General features: G+C 60.7%; 1 protein-coding gene across 1 annotated transcript; it reads right to left on the bottom strand.

Annotated features, from left to right (window-relative positions):
• Window positions 1-1,697: 1,697 nt before the first annotated feature.
• CUEDC1 (CUE domain containing 1) lies at window positions 1,698-20,667 on the bottom strand. Its single transcript, XM_059487212.1, has 11 exons — window positions 20,579-20,667; window positions 8,443-8,890; window positions 7,819-7,946; window positions 6,838-6,961; window positions 5,165-5,333; window positions 4,547-4,630; window positions 3,594-3,683; window positions 3,076-3,169; window positions 2,882-2,940; window positions 2,531-2,601; window positions 1,698-2,342 (listed from the first exon to the last, which is right to left on the bottom strand). The coding sequence occupies exons 2-10, from the start codon at window positions 8,731-8,733 to the stop codon at window positions 2,534-2,536; spliced, it is 1,107 nt and encodes a 368-aa protein (XP_059343195.1). The 5' UTR covers window positions 8,734-8,890; window positions 20,579-20,667; the 3' UTR covers window positions 1,698-2,342; window positions 2,531-2,533.
• Window positions 20,668-21,289: the final 622 nt, after the last annotated feature.

The following is a 21,289-nucleotide window of genomic DNA, read 5'->3' as shown; positions in this document are numbered from 1 at the left end:
TGCACAGGACTGGCCTGTGGCCCTGTGCCATCTCCCAGGGCAGCTCACCCATCCCTGCAGCCAGGGCAGGACCCAGCCCAGCCCTGGGGCAGCCCCTCCCGGTCAGGGAGAGCAGAATTCCAGAATTGCCTCCCGGCCGTGGTGCTTCCTGCGCTCATGGAAACCGTACTGGCACCGCCGCCCGCCGTGGAATGGTGACAGCCTGATCCGCTTCCAAGTTTGATTTTCTTCCAAATATGCAGAGCTGCTCTGGGCTGGGAGGGAGTAACGGCAGCCTCAGGGCCCCCAGGGCCAGGAGGGCAGGGAAGGAGCCCCTCCTTCTCCTCAGCTCTCTCAGAATGGAAATCCCACCCAGGGACTAAAGGATTTTCCGTTCCCTGATTCCCCCGTAGCCCCTTGCACCCCTCCAGCCCCACATCCTACCCTGGGCAGGGCAGCCTGGGGCATTCTGTGCCCACTCCTGACAGCTGTGCACCCCACCAGGAGCGGGGGTGCTGCCCACGGTGTGGGACCCCAGCATGGCTTGAGGTGGCCTAACCTGGCACCGTGCTGCCACAACCCAAGATTGCTCCTCCATCCTTCAAAAGCAAAGGAGAGGATACCAGAACTGGTATGGGCTGGGTGGGGTGGGAATTCTGCTGCTTTGATTTTAGGAACCCAAGGCTTGCTGGCATCCCGGGGTGCTCCCAGCCCACGGCACCTGCCCTGGCCCTCGGCACCCCAGAACTCGTCTGAGCGCCGGTGCTGCGGGAGAGTTTTGTACTACAGAGACAGCACAGAGACCCTGCAGCCCCAGACACCTGGAACAGCCCCAGACACCAGGAAACAGCCCCAGACACCTGGGAACAGCCCTACGCTGGCCAGGAGCCAGGGCAAGCGAGGCCCAGGGGGTGCCCTGATCCCCAGCGCGGCCGGAGGGGACGGCAGCAGCGCTCAACAGGTGCAGCAGCTGCAGCGCCGCCGGGGCAGCAAATCTTGGCGTCCACTTCAAAGGCACGCGGGCTCCGTGGGGAGTGCAGAGGAGCCTGAGGGAGCCAGCGCCTGCAAGGGGGACTTTTGTTACCAAACCCTGCGAGAGGCAGGGAAAACACTTGCGTGAGCGTTTGATGGCTGGGGCTCCTGCGTCTGCCGCCTTCACAGCTCCGATCCTGCAACATTTGTGCTGGTTGGCAGGAGGCAGGCAGTGTAACAGGCACGTCTAGAGCCACCTCCTGCATTTGGCAGGGAGCGTTGCGCCGATAAAGGAGAAGAAAATGTGCTGGCGGGAGCGGATTCTGACTTTACGCTCGTCACTCATTACTTACACAGCGAAGGAATTTGTTTATGTAATTATTTTTAGCCTGACAGCATCTCCGAGAGCTGCAGGATCCCGGCGCTGCGGGCACGAGGAAGGGGCTCTGCTCCTGCCCCGCACCAAGCCCAGCAGTGCCCCAGGCCCTGGTACAAACTCTGTGCTGGAAACACCTCCACCAGCCCTGCCAGCCCCTGGCTTGGGCTCTGCCTCTCAACTACAGTGAGAGGTGAGCAGGCACCCCCAGCACCCCACACCCCGTGGGATGTGTCCTGCTGCATCAGTGAGGGTTAAACTGGTGAGAAATCCAGCCCTTGGTGCTGCCCCTGCTCCAGCAGTGAGGGTTAAACCGGTGAGGAATCCAGCCCTTGGTGCTGCCCCACAAAGCTCCCCAACTTCAAGGCAGTTGTAGCAATGCCAAGGCAAAGGTTTAATTCAAAGTGAAATGCCTAGGAAAAGAAGGCCTTTCCTTTATAAACAATTTATATTATTTGACTATTACCTGATCTGAATCTCTGCTCATTACTCCTAGCAATAATAGACAACGGCTGTTAGCTTCCCTTTCTCGCGTGGTTTTTGTTCCGGTGTGCGCAGAGTGCAGTCACGTCAGACCACTACAGATATGTTCAGGAGTGCTCCGGCCGGGCAGACCCCGCGTGGGACCGGATCCTCGTTAGTAGCGCTGATTCCGTTCCGTTTCGTTCCTCCCGCGCCGCCGGCCGGGGAGCAGGCGGGGCTGCCCCTGCCCAGCCCCAGCTCGCTGGCTCCTCCACAGCCGCAGCCGCTCACTCGCGGCAGCTGCCCGCGCTTTTTTTGCCTTTTTTTTTTTTTTCCTTTTTGGCTGATTTTCTGGATAGGAAAAGTCGTTTTCAAACCATTGGTAAGAAAACATTGTGCCTCACTTCGATACTTGTACTTCAGAGGAGTACAGCAGCAGAGGGGGAACAGCCAAAATCTGGGTGGTTTCTTGGGTGGGTTTTTCCTTTTGCAGCCATCTCCTGATGAAGCCTCGTGCACGTCCTGTGCCAGCAAGGAACCCCAGAGCTGGGACCTGCAGGGAGGGAAGAGAACAGCCCGTGCTCAGCCTCAGCCACACAGTGACAGCGCTCATGGCCACTGACGGGGCTTGTCCCCACCCAGACACACTCTGGACCCAGCCGAAAGCCCAGGCTCTTCCTCCAGCCATGCTGGGCCGTGCACACCCAGGTGATCACCCACCCATCCCCAGGTGCCTCTCACCATTTACTGCCCCTCCTTCGGCGCCTCCTCCTCCTCACGGAGCTGCTGCCGCCGTGCCTGGAACTCTTCATCTGCAAGGCAGAGCAGGTGGGGCTGCAGCACCTCCACACCAGGGCACCCCTGCACCGCGGCCCCAGCCCGGGGCAGGCAGCCCAGCTTCCCCAGGGCAGGGTGTCCTTGCTCAGAGAGACAATTCCCAGCGGCCCTCGGGGAGTTTCTTTACAGATTCTGGCCCACAGGGGTATTTCTGCCAGGCGTTCACACCTGAGCCAGCCCTGGGCTGATGTGGCACCATGGACCCAGCCTGCCAAGCCCAGCACACCCAGCACAGCCTGGCACAGCACTCCTTACCATATGCATGTCCTTCCACGTCATCCAGAAGATTTGCTGTGGAGGCTGTTGTCCCCATCCTGCTCCCTCCGCTAAGGAAAACCACTGTGGGGCCAGGATGTGGCCAGGGACCACAGCCACCCCTCCCAGCCCACGCTCCAGCCACACAGGAGCCCTTGGGGAGCCTCCCCTGCCCCACAGCCCTTTCAGGATACACCTGGTGCTTCAACAAGTGTTTTCTTTTTGATTTCCTCATCTTTGTTTTCTCGGAGAAGGCTCTGGCGAGTTCGAACAGCTTCTTGCGCGTGGCTGGAAGGAAGGAGCTGCCTGAGGGTCTCACCCAAACCCAACAACCCCTCCCAAAGCTGCCAGGGGCAGGGGAAAGGAGAGGGGCAGGGCCAGGGCAGTGAGAGCCACCCACACCCAACACCCTGTGGTGAGGCCCAGACTCGGGGAGGGAGACAGGGACACTTTGGTTCCTGGTGGTAGGTGCCCATGTTTTCCCCTTTTTCTGGGATTTTCATGACCTTCCTTACCCACCCCTCCCAGTGTTTCCAGTGCCTGCAGCCCAGCTGGGGCCACCCAAGGACCTTGCTCTAATCTGCGGTGGGAAAATCAGGCTGTGCCTGAGTCTCGGCGAGTGCCAGGTACTGCTGCCATTCCCCCTGCCCACCCCACTCCCAGCTGCCCCCCAGCCCTGCCAGGTGCCAGCCCGGGCCCTGCACACACTCACATTTGCCCATGTGCTTGAGCTTGTCTCGGAATAAGGCATCGTCGGACACGGCCCCGCCGGCCTCGCTGGCTCCAGAGGGAGCTCCCTCACCTGCAAGGCAAACACCCCAAACACGGCTCACGGCAGTGCCTGCCTGCCTGGAGAGGGGGCTGTGACAAATCTTTCACTTCCAGCAGCAGCCAAGGGCAGAGGGGCAGAGCAGGTGGGATGAGGGTGGCATGGCTGTGGATGGGGACATCTGGGGACACAACCCCTGGGACCAGGAGTGCAGAGCCGTGGGCTGGCAGCACACCCTCACAGGGGCTCAGCCCCAGCACCAGCACCTCCCTCCAGAGTCAGCAGCTCCAAATTCCCCCGGGCTCTGAGTGTGCTCTGGGTGTTGGATGATGCTACCCAGTGGATCAGGAGGAAGCCCAGCTGGGTCAGGGAACAGAGACCCCAGAGCCATGTCCCTGTTCCCCAGGTCTGGGAGCCCAGCTGGAGCCCTGCCAGGCTGCCCAGGCCTGCCCATCCCCACATGGGGCCATCGACAGACACCAGTCTAATTCTGACTCTGGGCAGCTGCTGTGCTCCGAGGTTAATCAGGATTACCCAGAACAGTCATTATGCCTGCAGGCAAAATCCTCTGCTCCAGCCCAGGCAGGGAGGGCAGGGATGGATGGATGGATGGATGGATGGATGGATGGATGGATGGATGGATGGATGGATGGATGGATGGATGGATGGATGGATGGATGGAGACAGGATGCAGCAGCACCTCCACATGGGGAGGGCAGGAGCACCCACCCCCATGACCCACCAGCTCCTGTCTGTGCTGGGAGGGCAGCAGGGAGTCATCAGCAGATTCCTCCTCCACAGCCACTCTGGGGGCAGCTGGGCAGAGGGATGGGAATGCAGGGCTGTGGGGGATCCTGCTGTGGAGAGACAATGCTCATATATGCCTTGGAAGTTACCTGATAATACTGAGGAGAAACCAAAGTCGTTGCTGAAAGCAACACCAGTCGACTTGGATTTTTTTGACTCATATTTCAATCGATCTGAAACACAAAAAGCGCAGCGCCCGCTCGATCAGGCCCTGGAGGCAGAGCACATGGCTCTGCTCCCCGCTCCCCTCACAGCCCGTGGCTGCTGGCAAGGGAGGGAGCTGGGCTTTGCTTCAGCACAGTGACCACAAACCCTTGGGTGGGAGCCCGCAGCAGCAGAGGAGCTGCCCACCCACCACAAGCACACGCCAGCACACCCGTGGCTTTCCTGCAGGGACAGTGCTGCCAGGACCCTGCAGAGCACCACTGGCAGGGCTGGGCAGGGCTCAGAGGCCATTCCCAAAGCTCCTTGCCGTGGATTCTGCTGGGCTCTGCCAGAGATGCTGCAGAGGGCTGGGCAGGGGGGCAGAGCAGGAGGCCAGGGAGCAGCCCGGCAGTGTGGGCAGACGCTGACCCAGCCTGGCCACATCTTGTACCGGCTCTGCTTTGGCACAAGCCCTGATCCCACGGGCAGGGCACCGCTGCCAGCAGACAGAGCCACAGCAGGGCACACGCCCAAAAAGCAGAAGTTTCTGAAGGGCCTTTCACCTCTCTCCAGGGCGAGCAGGAAGTCCCGGTTCCTCTGGAGCTCCTTCATGAACTCCTCGTTCTGCAGGAAGAGGGCGATGCGCTCGTCCTCCAGGTACTGCTTCCAGCGGCGCTCCTGCTCCAGCGAGCCCTGGCCCCGGGGCACGGGCTGCCGGCAGCGGGGGGAGCCCTGCCGAGGCAAACAGGACACGCTGGGTGCTGCTCTCGGGGTGCCTGCAGCAGCCCCGGGGCCGAGCTCGGCCTCCTGCCCCTCTGCGTGTGACACCGCAGCTGCCCCAGCCCAGGGGGCACCCACTGCTGCTCCCAGAGGGGCACCCACTGCTGCTCCAGAGGGGCACCCACTGCTGCTCCAGAGGGGCACCCACTGCTGCTCCCAGAGGGGCACCCACTGCTGCTCCCACAGGGGGCACCCACTGCTGCTCCAGAGGGGCACCCACTGCTGCTCCCAGAGGGGCACCCACTGCTGCTCCCACAGGGGACACCCACTGCTGCTCCAGAGGGGCCCTCCCTCCTCTGCCCAACAGCCCAAAGGGCCAAAAGGGACAAACGGGGACAGGGCAGCACTGCCTCTGCCCCTTGGGAATGGGGACAGGGCAGAGGGGACACACATCCCACGTGGGAGCCTTCTGGAGCTCCTTTAGCAGAGCACAGGCTGGCAGGGACTTTTAACTCTAAGCCATGGGGTTGTGTCATTGCAGAACCTGGTGTGGAGGTACGAGAATCGCTGCTTTGTCTCCCATCTCCAAAGAGCAGAGCCTGCAGTGTCCTGCTGACAAACACCCCCGCACGAGGCACGTCACACCTCACACCTGGGGAGCAGCACAGCCTCATCCCTGCCTACAATATTTATCTGATTTGTAGCTGCTCCCAGAGAGCCATAAAAAGCAAAAGCACACAATTACTGGGGAAAGAAAAGGGCAGCTGCTCCTCTCCTCCCCCTGAGCCCAAATGAATTGGCACGCTCCTATTCCCAGAAAGGTAATAGAGCCCGTGCAGCTCAACTTGCAGGGCAATCATTCATGAAAACGTGGCAGGCTGCCTTTGGAGACAAAACGAGAGTGAGGAGCAGGGTGCCTGCAGCTCCCCCATGCCAGGAGGGTGCTGGAGCCATTTAGGGGTTCCTGTGTTAGCAAAGGGCTGAGGGATGATGCCCAGCACGTGTTGGAGCTGCTTGTTCCCCACGGGATGCTGCCCATTGCCTGCCCTGCTGCTGGCACCCAAACGTTGTTTGTAAAACAGCCATGGAGCACATGTGGACTCTGATTTCCCAAGGGCAAATCCTCTGGCTTGCACTAGGTTTCCCACCCAGATTCCACTGCAGCAGCCCTCAAGTGCCCTGGCAGTGCTGCTCTCCTTAGGAGCATTACTGGTCCTGCTGCTCCTCACCAGAGCAGAGGGCAAGATGTTCAAATAATTGAAAATATTAGGTGCTTATAGCAAGTGGCATTTCTGGCACTAATCACTGGGATAATGCAGGAAAAAGATCAAAGCTTTCCTAAGAGCTCTTTCACACCTTGCCCACTTCAGTCTCTTGAACAGGACACACTCCAGAACTTTTGGGTTAGTGCACATCTGGTACCCAGTGTGCTGATGCTGCAAGCTCAGGGAGGCTGAGCACTGGGATGGTGTCCGTGCCACCCCAAGAGCAGGCTGGAAGGGGTGCCCGAGCTCACCTGTGTGCCAGCTGGGGCAGTCTGCTGGGGCAGGATGCGCAGGAAGTCCTCGGGGAGGTTGCCCAGCAGTGGTGGGTTCCAGTTCCTGTAGTGCACGGTGCTGCTGGGACAGGCCACGTCCGTCCTGTGGGGCAAGCACAGGAGCACCTCTGCTGAGGAGAAACCCACCAACACCAACACCAGCACCAGCACAACACCAACAACAGCACAACACCTTGTGGCAGCATGGCACAGGGCCTGGCACAGCAGGGCCTGGCACAGCAGAGCCTGCCTGGCTCCACCAGCAGTCCTGGAAACCACGAAACCCCAACACATCCCCAAACCTGCAGTGTTACCATCAGCTCTGGAGAGGGAAAGCTTTCCTAGAGCATTTGGAATATTTGGGGGCTGTATTTCAAGCCCTGCCCTGCAACTCTGCATGCTGGGTTTTCCTTCTCCTCCTAAAACCAGCCCGGTGGAGCCCCAGCACTGCAGGGATTTGCCCACAAAACTGACAAACGTCCCTCTCCCAATGTCACACCCAGCCTGCACAGAGGGCAGGGCTGGCACAAAGGTGCCCAGGGCTCACACTTGCTGTCCCACAGCCAGAGCAGTGCTGCCAGGGCCAAGCGAGCCAGCCGAAGTGTGTGGTGAGCAGCCAGCCAGGGTGGGGCTGGCCCAGCACCTGGTGTTTTCCAAAGCAGCAGCGAGTGCTCCCCGCCCACGAGCTGATTTTTGCCATTCCACAGGCTGCCAGAGAGGCTTTCCGGCCCCTCAGCTGTTGGTGGTTCAGACCCTCACAGGGATTTCTCAGCCAGCTGTGAGCTTCATTCATCTCCCTTGGCTTTGTCTCACTGGACCCTATAAGGAGCAGGGCAGACAGCCGTGCCAGGGGCAGCTGACACAGCCTGACCTGCACAGGGTGCCCCAGGAGCGCAGCCTGACCCCGGGTGCTGGCACAGGGTGCCCCAGGAGCAGGAGCTGTGAGGGGCAGGGTCTCACCTGGGCGGGGGCGTGGGTGGGGCGCGGGGGTAGCGGCTGCCCAAGGCCTGGCTCTCGTAGGCAGGAGGGGAGTACACGGGAGGGGGCTCCTCGTCCGAGCTGTCTGGCTCCAGGGTCCGCTCCAAGATCTGCACGGTGAGAGGATGGGGTGAGGGCAGGACAGGGAAATGTTCCCCAGTGAGCCAGAGCCCCACGTGCAGCAGCAAAACAGGGATGGCACAGGCTGAATGCTGCTGCAAGGATGGGGCAACCTGCTGGCACTGGGCCTCCTGCACCCAGGGGGGTTTTGGTGGAGTTTGGTGGAGTTTGGAGGTACTGCTTTCAAGGGAAGAGGGTGGCTGAGCCTACCCTTGGTGCACACAGCCCCAGGGAGTCTCTCTGACAGCAGCAGAAGGGTTCCTGATGGGTTTTGGGGTGAGTGAGAGGGAGGAGAGCACTTGGCCTGAGCCTGAAGCACTGCCCAAGCCAACCCTTGGTGCAGCAGCCCAGCTGACCCGGGCACTGCAACCTCTGCCTGCCTGCAGCAGTTGAGTAGCACCGTGCTGGGCAGGAGGAGGCAGGATGAGACTGACGTGCCCCAGGCGTGGAAGGCAGAGCCCCCAGAGGGGAGCCCCAGGCCGGTACCTCGGGCGGGATGCTGTCCTCCGAGTCGGAGCTGTCCTCGCAGCCGCTGCCGTCCAGGTTCATCTGCAGGAGCTGGTCGATGGTGGCGTCCACGGCGCCGTTGTTGGCCCTCAAGACGCACTCGATGATGTCGTAGTCCATGTTGGGGAACATGGTCTTGAAGTCCTCCATGGCCTGGTTGAACTCCAGGCGCCGCACCTGCCTGGCGGGGCGGCTGTTGTTGAGCTCCTGGGCGGAGGAGCCGCCGCGGGAGCCGCCGTTGCTGCTGCTGCGGCGGAACAGGCTCGTCATGGCGTGGGCCCGGCGTGCCCGGCTGTGCCCGGCTGTGCCCCTGCTCACCGGGGGCTGCCCCGGCTGCCAGCCGCGACCATGGGTGGGCGGCGGGGCTCCCGCTCCCCGCGGCCGGCGGCTCCGCGTCAGCCCCCGGCGCACGGCTGCATCCTGCCACCTGCGGAGGGGACACGGACACGGTCACCGGGGGACACGGTCACCGGGGGACACGGACACCCAGGGGACACGGACACCCAGGGGACACGGTCACCAGGGGACACGGTCACCCAGGGGACATGGTCACCAGGGGACACGGTCACCGGGGGACACGGTCACCGGGGGACACGGACACCCAGGGGACACGGTCACCAGGGGACATGGTCACCAGGGGACACGGACACCCAGGGGACACGGTCACCGGGGGACACGGTCACCCAGGGGACACGGACACGGTCACCGGGGGACACGGTCACCAGGGGACACGGACACCCAGGGGACACGGTCACCAGGGGACACGGACACCCAGGGGACACGGTCACCCAGGGGACATGGTCACCAGGGGACACAGTCACCAGGGGACACGGTCACCCAGGGGACACGGACACGGTCACCCAGGGGACATGGACACCAGGGGACACAGTCACCAGGGACAGAGCCACCCAGGGGACACAGTCACCAGGGGACACAGTCACCCAAGGACAGCACCCAGAGGCTCCCCTGTCTCAGCGGGGCACATTCTGCTCCGTTCCACCCATCCCACTGCATCCTTGTGGGACTGAGCCATCCCTGCAGCGGGCCCGGCACGCCGCAGCCTGGACGTGCCGTGCCAGGAGCTGTACCAGCAAAATGCAAGGCAAGAAAAATGGCATTACTTCCACTGCCCAGAGTTAACGTTTCCAGGTTTGACATGTATTTATAAACACGGTAAAATCACTCTTTAAAATAAAACATGGAGTCGGCTCAGAGAGTGTCAGGGCAGGGGGCTGAAATGCTCTGCAGCACGGCAAATCGACCTTTTGGAAAAGCTACCAAATCCAAGATTAACATTCACTTTAAAACCATAAACAGATTATACAGCCACTGCTTCTCATTTGAAAATGCAGGGCCAAATTCAGTTCTGGATTAACTCCACTGTTTGAAACAGAATTACCCCAGGAACACTTTTGATCCATAATATCATTTTCAAAGGCTTTTTCCTAAGCGGCAGGCAGAGAGTTCAGGATAACTGTCCCTAAATGGTATTTAATGCAGAAGAACGTGCCAAGCACATTTCTTAGCAAAATGGTATAATCAGATTCCAAGCCATTAAGAGGAGCAGTCACCTCTGAAGGTCACCTGGGCTCTCCCCTGCCCAGCAAGACCATGTGTGACAGCCACAGCCCCGAGCTGCTCCAAGGGGCTTCCAGAGGCAGCTGAGAACAAAACACACTTGCAATACATGGGGAACTCAGCAGGAGCTTGGGGACAAATTCACCTTTTGCCCCATTGCTAATTTACCTCCACCTTCATCCCAGGGACAGCGCTCTCTGGTACCAGAGGAATCACAGGGATGATTCCTGCTCCAGGCACACCCTGCTCTCCTTCCTGGCTTTTCTGTAATCCTGGAAGCATTTCCATTTGGATGCACCAGTCACTGACCCTGGTCCCTGGGCTGAGCAGGTGCCAGGGGCCATCCAGTGCCACCTCCTGTGGCATTTGCTGCCAGGCAGGACAGGACCCAGGGAAAAGCAGCAGCAGAATCACTGTCGGGCACAAGGGCCCATTTCCAAACAGCACCAGGAGCCCCCAGCTCGCTCCTGCTCACTAATAATATCCATTTAAGTGGTCACTCAGCCAGGAACTGTCTCCATCCCAGTAATTCAGTCCCCAGGATCAGCTTGCCAGGAGCCAGGCGTGGAGCAGAGCAGGAACAATCCCGACAGCTCTGCCCGGCTCTATTCACTGAGGACAAATAAATCCGCTGGAGTCAATTAATAAAACACTGCTGCTCACTTCCTCCTCCGCTCCCCTGACTCACTCCAGCCAAGAACCAGCATTGTTCACACCTCTGGAATTATACTTTAATTGCAATATTGCATGGCTGGTTTAGTCACGTATTAAATTGAGTTGTAACACATTCACAGGGTACACACCTCCTTACAAGATTTGGCTACTCCACGAGCCTGGACACCCACGGGAACACAGCTTATGCTGGATACACACACAGACACAATCCAGGGATGGAGATGGGAGTTTCTGTGAAGAACCATTGCCTCAGCAATGCTGTGCCAGCCCATAAACCTCAAACAGCACAATAACCCCCCAAAATCAGGCTGGAATTCTCCAGATCTCCATAAAGCAACCCAAGTATGTGGGCTGGGGAATCTTTGTCTCCCAGCATCTGACCTTTGAGTGTGCATTTAAAGGCTTCCCTGTAACCATGAGAGCCGTGCCAGGCACTGGCAATGCCCCTGTTGCCAACACCAGCTCAGGGGAGGTGTTCCTCAACACTGCACGGGAGTCTGGGACAGCTCCTGGAAGTGCTGGATAGTGGCACTGAGCACAGACACGTGCTGAGCCATGGAAACCTCTGGTCAGAATCCGAACAAAATTAGGGATGGGGACAAGATATTTTACAGCAGAAAGGCTCCGCTGCACATCTGGCTTCAAAGAGTCCCAGGGGAATGTGCTGGGACCTTCCCTGCCCTGAGATACACCCCAGGAACTCGGGGCTGGCAGGGGCCACACAGACCAGGGCAATTCACATGCCCTGGAGGCTTTTAAACCCATTTTTCAAAGTCCTGCAGCTAATCCAAAGAAATGCAAATCACTCATGCATCAGCATGAGTGAAAACCCAGGGAGAAGCCGGTGGCACTGTGGGCAGGAGCTGGTTTCAAACACCAACAGGTATCCGGATCCTGAGCTCCCCCAGCCCCTGCTGGCTGCACAGGGCTCAGGTGGGCAGTGGGGAGGCAGCAGGACCCGGGGCAGCTGGGGAAGGGCTCAGCATGTTCCTGGCCCTTCCTTCTGTGATGTCAGTGAGGGGCTGGGGAGATGCCAGGAAAAGCAAAATCCCTTGGATTTCCCAAAAAGGAAAGAAGAATTTGGCTGTGCCCTCAGCCCACGAGGGCACAGGGGCTCAGGGCATGAGCTGGGCCCCTCTGCCCTCCTGCCCCACGTGCAGAACCAGCCTGGGATGACTCCTTGGCTGCTGCCTGACAACAGCTCCTGCCCTGCTGCCTGCACAAGGAGCCTGATGCTGTTATTCATCCTCCAAACCCAGGCATAATCCTCCGCCCTTCTGCTGCGCCCATCACAGGAGGAGCTTAAAGGCTTTGCAGGCTCCTGGTCTGCGTGTCCCCATCCCACAGGTCACAGGGCCAGCACTGGGATAGGAAGGGCTGCCACAATGCCACATCCACACCAGCTTTTATCCGGTGCCTCCACATGCTGGGACAGGGCTGGCACTGAAAATGCTGTTTTGTGTCACTGCACAGCCAGGACAGCACAGGACACCGTTCCACACGACTGCTGCCTCAGTGCACACTGTGCTCAGGCACTGGCACACCTCTGGCTGCAGCCCCTGCCTTTAGCTCACCACTCAAACCCATAAAATACAACCAAACAGGAGCTGGCCTTGGGGGGCAGCTCCCCCTGCCAGCCCAGGGGCTCACCCTCTGCCACCCAGGCTGCCAGTGCCTTGCACAGTTCAGAGCCCCCCTGGCAGAGCCAAGGACGAGCAGAGCCAGGAGAGGGCCTCAGTCAGGCTCCTGGGGAGGGATAATGCCCACAGCCTGGCAGGGACATCCTTCTGTGCCCCCGGCATCCTGCAGCAGGCACTCTGTACCGCCCAAAAATGGCTTTTCCATGGAGGGACAGCCCCAGGGGAAGCTCTGGAGAGGCTGCTGGCCTCAGCTGCCCGGGAAGAGCAGCTGGATAATCCCGGGGGTGGGTCAGACGGGAATGTGGGGCTGGCGGCAGCAGTTGCTCGGCTCAGCACAGCCCCACCGGAGAGCCAGCAGCTGGAAAAGCACCGGGGCTGATGGCTCACAGCCCTCCCTGCTCAGGGAACAGCCTTGGCACCGAGTGCAGACCAGAATATTCCCTTCCCCAGCGTCTGCTGCGGCTCAGACAGCAGATGGGACTGCTCAGACACTGCCCAGCTCCTTCTCCCCTGCTCATGCCACGCTGTGCTCATGGATCCCCCTGAAAATACACAGGACCCCCTCTGCAGCCAGGACGGGGGGACACCACCGAGGGCAGGGACCCCCAGCCCTCAGGGCGCTCATCCCGTGGTGGCTGCAAGCCCAGGCCCGTGGTGCCTCAGCTGGGGATGCAGAGCAGACGTGCAGAAGCATTTCCATCACAGGAGTATTTGGAGAAAAGGGCTGACAGCTCCCCTCGTTCCTGTAGGGAAGACTCTTGGAAGAAGTCTCAAAACTCAAGGATGTTAAAGCAGAAGTAGTGGCTGTGTCCAGAGCAGATGTGCTGAGTTGTGCTGCAGCCAGGCCCCTGCAAGGGGATTGCTCAATGTGGGAACGAGAAGTCTGGGAACGTGAGTGCTCAGCAGCTGCAGGTGTGACTGTAACAGGACTGAAATTGGGATGAAAAGTGTATGATCAGGAACAGAAATTACGCTTTTCGCTACCAGCAAACGTGCCAAGGATGTGCAGGATGGGCCCCTACCAGTCTCTCCTAAATCCCCTTGTCACCTCCCTCTCTGCCTCAGGGGATGCTGTGCACCCCTCCTGGGCCCACAGCCTGGGAAAACTGCTCAGAGCAAATCCTTTTTCATGGAAACAAACAAGCACCTGAGGATCTCCTTTAATACTTGTTCTACCGAGTATTAAAATGGCCGGGTTTAAGCCCTTTTCAAAAGCAAAAGCAATCAGGGAGGCAGCACAAGTAAGCCCTGCTTGGGAACCTGCGCAGCACGAACCTCTCTGCAGCAGGAAATTCCTCTTTGGCTCCCAGGGCAAGTGCAGAGGAACCAGGAGAGCCACGGAGCGATGCCAATCCCTGCCCAGGTGCTCTCCTGCTTTCCTGGGAGCCCTGGACACTGCAGCACCCTGAGCACTCAGGATGCACCTGTAAGGGATGCAGCTCGGGGCACCCACTGCTCTCCCGGGTGCCCTCCCTCAGGACAGATTTATGGGAGCCCTTTGTGATGTGGCCCCGCACAGCACCCAGCTGGCTCCTAAGCCACCAACACCCCGCTAAACCCTCTGAGCTGAGAGCCAGGCAGGGCTGCACCCCTGCACCCACCTTCCCCTGCCAGTGCCAGGCTGCCAGGGGATCCCGGTGCCCCCAGCCCCCGGTGCCAAGGCAGGCAGAGCCACCCCCTGCCCCTGGGCATTGTGCAGCGCTAATCCCCGCTTGGCTCTCACACCTTTCCTGCAGCAGGACCGCAGCCCCCGCCCCAAACTAAGCCCACATTAATGAGGCAGCGCTGGATCCTCGTCCAAAAGTCGCCTGCCTTGCGAGGAGGCCGCCCTGCACTGGTTTCATTGAAGGTAATTTGATCTTGGCAGGACGACATTCCTAAAATAGTTGAGGGAATTCAAACATGAAATAAGGTTTCCAGGAAGGGATTAAAAAAAAATAGGTCAAGCAAGTGTGAGCGATTAAAGTGACCCGGCATCCCTTTGTACGGTTTAACTGCGACTCTCCTCAACTCCACCTTGCATCACCGTGTCATAAATTAGATCCACGAGGCTGCCCAAAGCAGAGAGGCTGATATAAGATTATTGCAGGAGGTGGCTGGTGTCAGCGACCTTTCCTCCCCTGGCTTTCACCGCCGACATCAAACACGCAGGGCCCAGCTGAACCATCAGCTCAGAGCTCTGGAACGGCACGCACAGCCAGGATCCAGCACTGCCTCCATCCCACGGGACAGCCCCGTGCCCAGCTCCCTGCCTCAGTTTCCCCATGCCAAGGCTGGCAGGAGGGAGGCTCAGGCACCCCGTGCCCGTCGCTGTCCCCCCACAGGCACTGCACAAAGCCCTCGCGCCGTATGTCACACGAACCCGTCTGGAACTGCTTATCCCTCTCCTCCCTTTGTGCTCCCAGCTCGGCACAAAAGCTGGGAAGCAGCTGGGAGTGAAAGAAAATAAAAATTCCTTCGGACACAAAGGTGTGTGGCATTCCCTGGGGACGGGACTCAGGGCCTGTGGAGGATTTGCTGCAGGGCAATTTCTGGGTTAGGTTTGGGCAGTGAGCAATAAAGGGAGGGGGGAACACGAACCGGGCTGGGGGCAGGGCCAACCCCACTCCCTGGATAATTAGTGTGGCTGATTCCAATTGCTAATTTGCCATTATAGGTCAAGGGTCACGGAAATTAAAGGATAGGAGGGAAAAAGGGAGAAAGAGTAGAGGCAGACCTTCCCCTCCATCCCTCTGCATGGCAGGAACATACTGGAATGGACTGGGATGGACTGGGCTGAGCCTGCCCCAGGCTGGTGCAGAGCATCTCTGCAGGATGGGGCCCTGGGCATCCCACAGAGGCAGGGACGGGCAGGGACGGGCAGGGACGGGCAGGGATGGGCAGGGATGGGCAGGGATGGGCAGGGATGGGCAGGGACAGGCAGGGATGGGCAGGGACGGGCAGGGACAGCCTGTGCAGAGCAGGCCCAGCCTCTCTGGGGCTGCTCTCCTGCCATCAGGGTTTAAGGGCCGTCGCTCAGCACGCAAAGGAAAAATCCCGTATTGATTCACCCGGAGCTCCGGAGCACAGACCGCACGAGTTTCTATGGAAACAAAATTAGTGGAGTAAAACTCTCCCTGCCAGCACACGGTGAATTATTCACCAGGACAGGCCCCTGGCCAGAGGGGCTGCTGAGAAGATTTAAAGGTGATCACAGAGTGGCTGCTGTGATCCCCCTTCCCTCGAGGACCAAACCACAGCCAGGGAGGACGAAAGGCGCTGGGTTTCCATGTCGTGTGTGTGGTGGGAAGGTCCTGCACCTCCCTCACCACATCCACAGCCTCAGGGGTCCCCAGCGAGAGGAGGAGGAGGGATTCCCCCCTCACTTCCCTCATCCCTTGCACCACAGCAGTAATAGAGGGCACAAAGTGTCACTGCCTGATGTCCACCTGCCATGCAGCGGCCACCCGGTGGTCACCCATCCACCCCTGACACCCAGGATGAGCCTGAGGGCAGACCAGCCACAGCCCAGCTCAGCCACAGAGCCTCTCAGCAGCACGCTCACAAGAGCCAGGGGAGAGGGGGACTAATGAAACACAAACACAGAGGGTTTTTCATGAGTCACTGAGCCATATGGTGGATGCAAGCTACCCCGGGAAAGTGCCGAGCCAACAATGCAGCACTGCATGCCCTCGCTGTCCTGGGACACAGTGTCACACTGTCATTGCACCGGGCTTTTGTCCTCCCTCCTGCTGGGTGACATTGCTGGGCACAGGAGAACCTGCTGGAAAGGCTACACCTCACCAGGGACAGGGATTTAATTAAGGCCCCACGTCAGCCCCCTCCTGCCAGCCAGCACGGGCTGCTCCATCCCAGCACAGGGAAAAGCCCTGGCACGAGGAGGAAGGCTGGGTTTGCTCCATCACAGCACATCACAGCAATTACACGGGACACCAACCTGCATTTGAGGCCAGGCCAAAGCTCAGAGAAACTCTCGGTATCCTCAGCAGCAGAGTCATTCCTGTGCCAGCACAGTTCTGGGGGGCAAAGGCAGCCAGACCCCCAGCAATGGCTCTGCTTATTTCTCCTTTTGCCAACAGCCACGTGCTGTGTCCAGCCACCACAACAGGTCACATTCTTAAAAACCCATCTTGCTTCTCTTTCATTATTTTTAAGTTTGCATGACTAATTCAGGTACTATTCAGGTACCCCAACCCAGCTGATTTGCACCGATTGCGGCAATCACCAGCCAGGGAGAGTAAAAGGCACAAGGATTTTAGAAGGAACAGTTTGGGCTCCAGGAGCTGGGAATCCTCCCCAAAGCCTGTCCCCATCCCCACCAGCAGAGCTCCAGGACCATAATCTCCATTTTCTGGAGATGATCTCCCTGTTTTCCCCTGCTCAGCCCTGCTTTCAGAGGCAAGGACAGGGCCAGGCCCCTCTGCAGTGTCTGTGTGCCCATCGGCTGTGCCTCCCTGGGGAACTGAGAGCGAGGCCAGGGATCGACCAGCTGTCAGGCAGAAGGAAGAAATACCACTTCCAGGAGGCAGAGCTCATTTCCCTGCAATAAAAGCAGGCTGGGGCTGGAGAAACGTACCACTAATGGGGATGCACATCCCACACCACTCCAGCCGCCGATAGGAAAGCACCCAGGGGCTGTAGCTTGGAAAAATAAAAGCCATCAGCAAGGCCTGGTTTTAAGTGGCACAGCTGTAGATTAGGCCCAGACCAGGGCATAAAGGATCTGCCATTCCCCACATGGATTATTGCTGTGGATGATGCCCTCCACATGCCAATCTCGGCTCTGAGTTATGGCTCCTCCAGCAGATGGAAAAGAAAACCTCACTGCTTCCTTCCAGGGAGGGGAATGGCTCAGATCAGCATCACCCTTAACTGCTCCGCTGTCCATCCTCCCCAGCCCCATTATCCCCACTCCACCCACACACACTGCTCTGGGGACCAAGGCAGAGCCAGGTCTCCAGTGCCACCCAGAAAGGAAGACCTGGAGAGTTTGTGCTTCCTGGAGTTCTTTGTGGGTGGATTTTATCTCCTTTCCCATCTATTCTCAGTGTGCTTTTGTGTAGGGTCCTCACTGCTGAGTGAGCAGCCTGCCTTGCCTCTGCCAGGCTCACACCGTCCTAGCAGGGGTGTGGGACAGCTCTACCTCCCCAAAAACCTTCTACCTCCCCAAACAACTCCCAGAGACCCAGGCAGACCCCAGGGACTGGGCTCAGCCAGGGGATGGTCCCTGCAGGGCAGCCACTGCGGCTTTGAAGACACACTTGTTTGTTTGCTTGTCGCTGGGCAACAAAGAGGATGGAAAAAATGTCAATGTCATATTGTCACCTATGAGTCACCGCTCAGCACGGCCGAGATGCCCCGGTCCTGCCACCACGAGCGGAGAGACAGGAAAAGGGCCCGAGGCAGCCCGAGAGCAGCTCGCTGCAGCTCTCTCTGCCTGCCTGGCCCTGCCGACACCTTCCCCATCCCCACAGGTGGGGACATCAATGGCCCGGGCACATCGGTGGCACATCGGCGGCCCAGGGGCGGCTTTGGGAGCCCTGGAAGGCGAGGCGGGGATTTGCATTGCTATTTGCATTTCCTAATTGCGCCTGCGGCTTTCCTGGGGCAGCGCTGGCTCCGGTTTCCATGGCAGGTTTTGTGCGGACCTGGAGCACCGAGGGAGGCACAAAGAGGCCACAATGGCGCTGCCACTCGGCCGCATCAGAGGCGGCGGGCGGGGCGGGCCGGGCACGGCAGCCCCGGGAGCCCCGGGCCGTGGGGACGGGGTGGCGGTGCCCGGGGCTGGGACAGCCGGGGCCAGCCCGGGGCCAGCCCGGAGGAGCGGAGGGAGCCGCTGTGGCCCGCAGGCAGCAGCTGCTCGTCGGAAGTGGTGCAAGAGCCGGAGCCAGATGTTCCCCCTGCTCTCATTTCCTGTTGTTTGCAGCCAGCTTTCCACCCAGCTCGGTGGGCTGCTTTCTCCTTCCAGCTTCCCACTCCATTCAGGGTCGCTGCTGTGCCCATGCAGCTCCCGTGCTGGCCCCGGGAACGGGCAGAACATCCAAAACAGACCCGGAAAAACCCGGTCCCCACACCGGGGCTGCAAACCCAGTGCCACCGAGCAGGGCAGAGGCTCCAGGCAATGTCCCTCCACCACCCTGGCCATGGTGACAGAGATGCTGCCACCACAACAACAGAGGGCTATTATTTCAAGTTTTTTTCTTATTTTATAGTTATCAATTATCATCGCCATCACCTTGAGCTGCCCAAAGCCTCCCAGCTCTGACCACAAGCACCCCACAGACGAGCTCACTCCCAGGGTTAGGGCAGAGCTCCCTTCCCACACATCCCAGCTGGGATTTCACCCTCAGGGCCCAGATCCTGACCATGAATGACCCTCTGATCCCCTCCTGGCTCTCCCACTCCCACTGCCAGCATCTGTGCCCTGCAGGCTGACAAGCCCCAGCATCCCTGTCAGGCTGTGCTGCTCCCCGGGGTTCAGGGCACCTCAGCTCTGGTGCCACAGCAAAGCCCCTCAGCCACGCCACCAACGCCATCAGGTGTCGGCAGGTTTTGTTCATTTCCTTCTCATTTGAAAGCTCTTTTTAAATAAAATTCTGGAAAAGTTCAAACTTTCCCAGGAACCCTGTGGCTGGGAAGAGGACGGGCACCTTTGACAGAAATAATTTTGGCTGTCAGAGGCTCTGACACCGGGGCTGTGGACAGCCAGCGGTTGGTGCACAAAGCTGTGCCAGCATCAGGCACAGCCTCACCACGGCGTGGCTGGATAACGCGGGGGGAAAGGCCACAGGTGCATCACCACAGGAGCTGATGGCAGGGGCTCCTCTGACACGATGAGCACCAAAACCTTCCCACCACCCCAGCCCCAGGCAATCCGCGCTCCCACAGGGCTCCCCGGGGTCTCATTGCCCCGCTGCTGCACTCCCGCCGAGCACTTCCACAGGAAAACCTCTGTGAAAACCACAAAAAGCTTCTCAGTGCAGCAGATGCCGCTCCAGCCTGTGTTCTTAGCGATGGAGGAGGAGGAGGAGGATGTGAGGAAAGCCACAGCTTCCCCAGCCGCAGGGCAGCCCCAGCGGCAGCCTCGGGGGTCAGCCCGGGATGGTGGTTCTCCCCTGGAAATCCTTACGGCTCCAGCCCCCGTGTTTGTTGTCAGTGGCAGCAGCAGGAGGAGGTGTGAGGAGGAGGTGCGACTCCACTGCTTTTTAAGAAAATAATAAAAAAGAGCCTTTCCAACCCGCCTGGGAGACAGACGGAGCAGGAGAGCACTGCTTTGAGCCGTGACTTGCACTTGACTCCTTCTCCATCGCTGTCAGCCCACAGCGCCCTGGCAGCAATTTCAGCGCTGGACAGGACCCCCAGGTGAGGATCAGCCTGGCGGGATGGTGCCCTCCATCCTTACGGAGGACTGGCTGAGCTGGGCACCCGGTCGGGGGCTCACAAATATCCCTGGTCACCAGGAGGTGACCACCAGGGCTGTGGCACACCAGGGCCCGGCCAATTCCTGCACCAAGTGATGCCCACCGGGCGGAGATGGCGGGTGTGAGGCGTGCTGCTGCTCAGGGGCACAGGGACGACGCCCAGCAGCAGGAGGCCACCAAATCCAAAGCCCCAGTGGCACGGAGGGGTCGCGCTCGGGGACCGGCGATGCTCCGGGGCTGAGCGGGACGCGGGTCCTGCCCCAGGCCGAGCCGACCTGCCCGCGCCCGGCCCCACGCAGGACGGCTCTTGGGCACATACGGGGATGGCCCCTGGCCCACCCGGGATGGCCCTTGGCCCATCTCTGGCCCCACTCGGGTCGGCCCCCTCGTCCCCACACCGCCCGTGGGCTCGGCCGCCCGGTGGGCTCCGCTCGCGGGACGCTCCGGAGCGCGGCGGGCGCGGGGCCCCGCCAGGCCCGCGGCGGAGCCGAGCAGCCGGAGCAGCGGCGGGGCCGTGCCGGGGCTGCGGCCCCCAGCGCTCGGCTCGGGAGCGGCGGCCAGGCGGCCGCAACAGGCGCGGCCCCGGCCCCGGCCCCGGCCCCGCCGCCGCCGCTCCGCCCGGGCCCCGGTAGAGGCCGAGCCGGCGGCGCCCCCGCTCCCCCAGCCCCGGCGGGGCCCGCGCGGCTCCGGGCCCGACCCGCGCAGGCCGAGCGGCACCGCCCGCCCCGGCCCGGCCCCAGCCCGGCCCGGCCCGGCCCGGCCCGGCCCGCGCACAAAGAGCCCCGGCCCGCCCCCCCTTACCGGCGGTCGGCGCCGCGCTGCGGGGGCGGCGGCGGGCGGCTCCAGTCACGCCGGGAACCATGGAAAGGAGCCGGGACGGGAGACGTACGTGGCGGGCGGGCGGGGGCGGCCGTGCCCGGCAGCGGGGGGCGGCGCGGCGGGGCCGGGGCCGGGGCCGGGGCCGGGGCCGGGCCGGGCCGGGCCGGGGGGGCGCAGGGAGCGGGGCCGCGCCGAGAGGCGGCGGGGGCGGGGGGCGTGCGGGGCCCGCGGGACCGGGGTGTCCCTGGGGGTCGGGGTGTCCCTCGGGGTCGGGGTGGCCCCGGGGGGAGCGCGGAGCTCGATTCGGCCGGGCCGGGGACAGCGAGGGGCGGCACCGCCCGGGCCCCGCCGCTCCCCGAGGTGAGAGAGCCCTGACGGGGTCCTGGGGATCTTGGGGTTGTCCCCAGGGTTCCCCAGCGCCTCCAGCCATGGGGTCAGCATCTCCGGCCCTGAGTGGCCTGGGGGCCAGTATGTGCGGGGAACAGCATCCCGAGGATGGAGGGATGGATGGATGGATGGATGGATGGATGGATGGATGGATGGATGGATGGATCCATCCCAGATTTCTAGGCTGGCTCTCAGCCTCTTCCACACCTTTGGAGTGTCCCAGGCTTCTGCAGCCTGGAGCTCCGGTCTCTTGGTAAGGAAGGGGAGACAGCCCTGCTACCCCACAGCTGAGCATCCCAGATCCCA

Source organism: Ammospiza nelsoni, chromosome 21 (assembly GCF_027579445.1).
Source record: "Ammospiza nelsoni isolate bAmmNel1 chromosome 21, bAmmNel1.pri, whole genome shotgun sequence".
Lineage (NCBI taxonomy): Eukaryota > Metazoa > Chordata > Aves > Passeriformes > Passerellidae > Ammospiza > Ammospiza nelsoni.
Note: the sequence above shows the minus strand (reverse complement) of the source record. Positions and strands in the feature narration are given on the sequence as shown.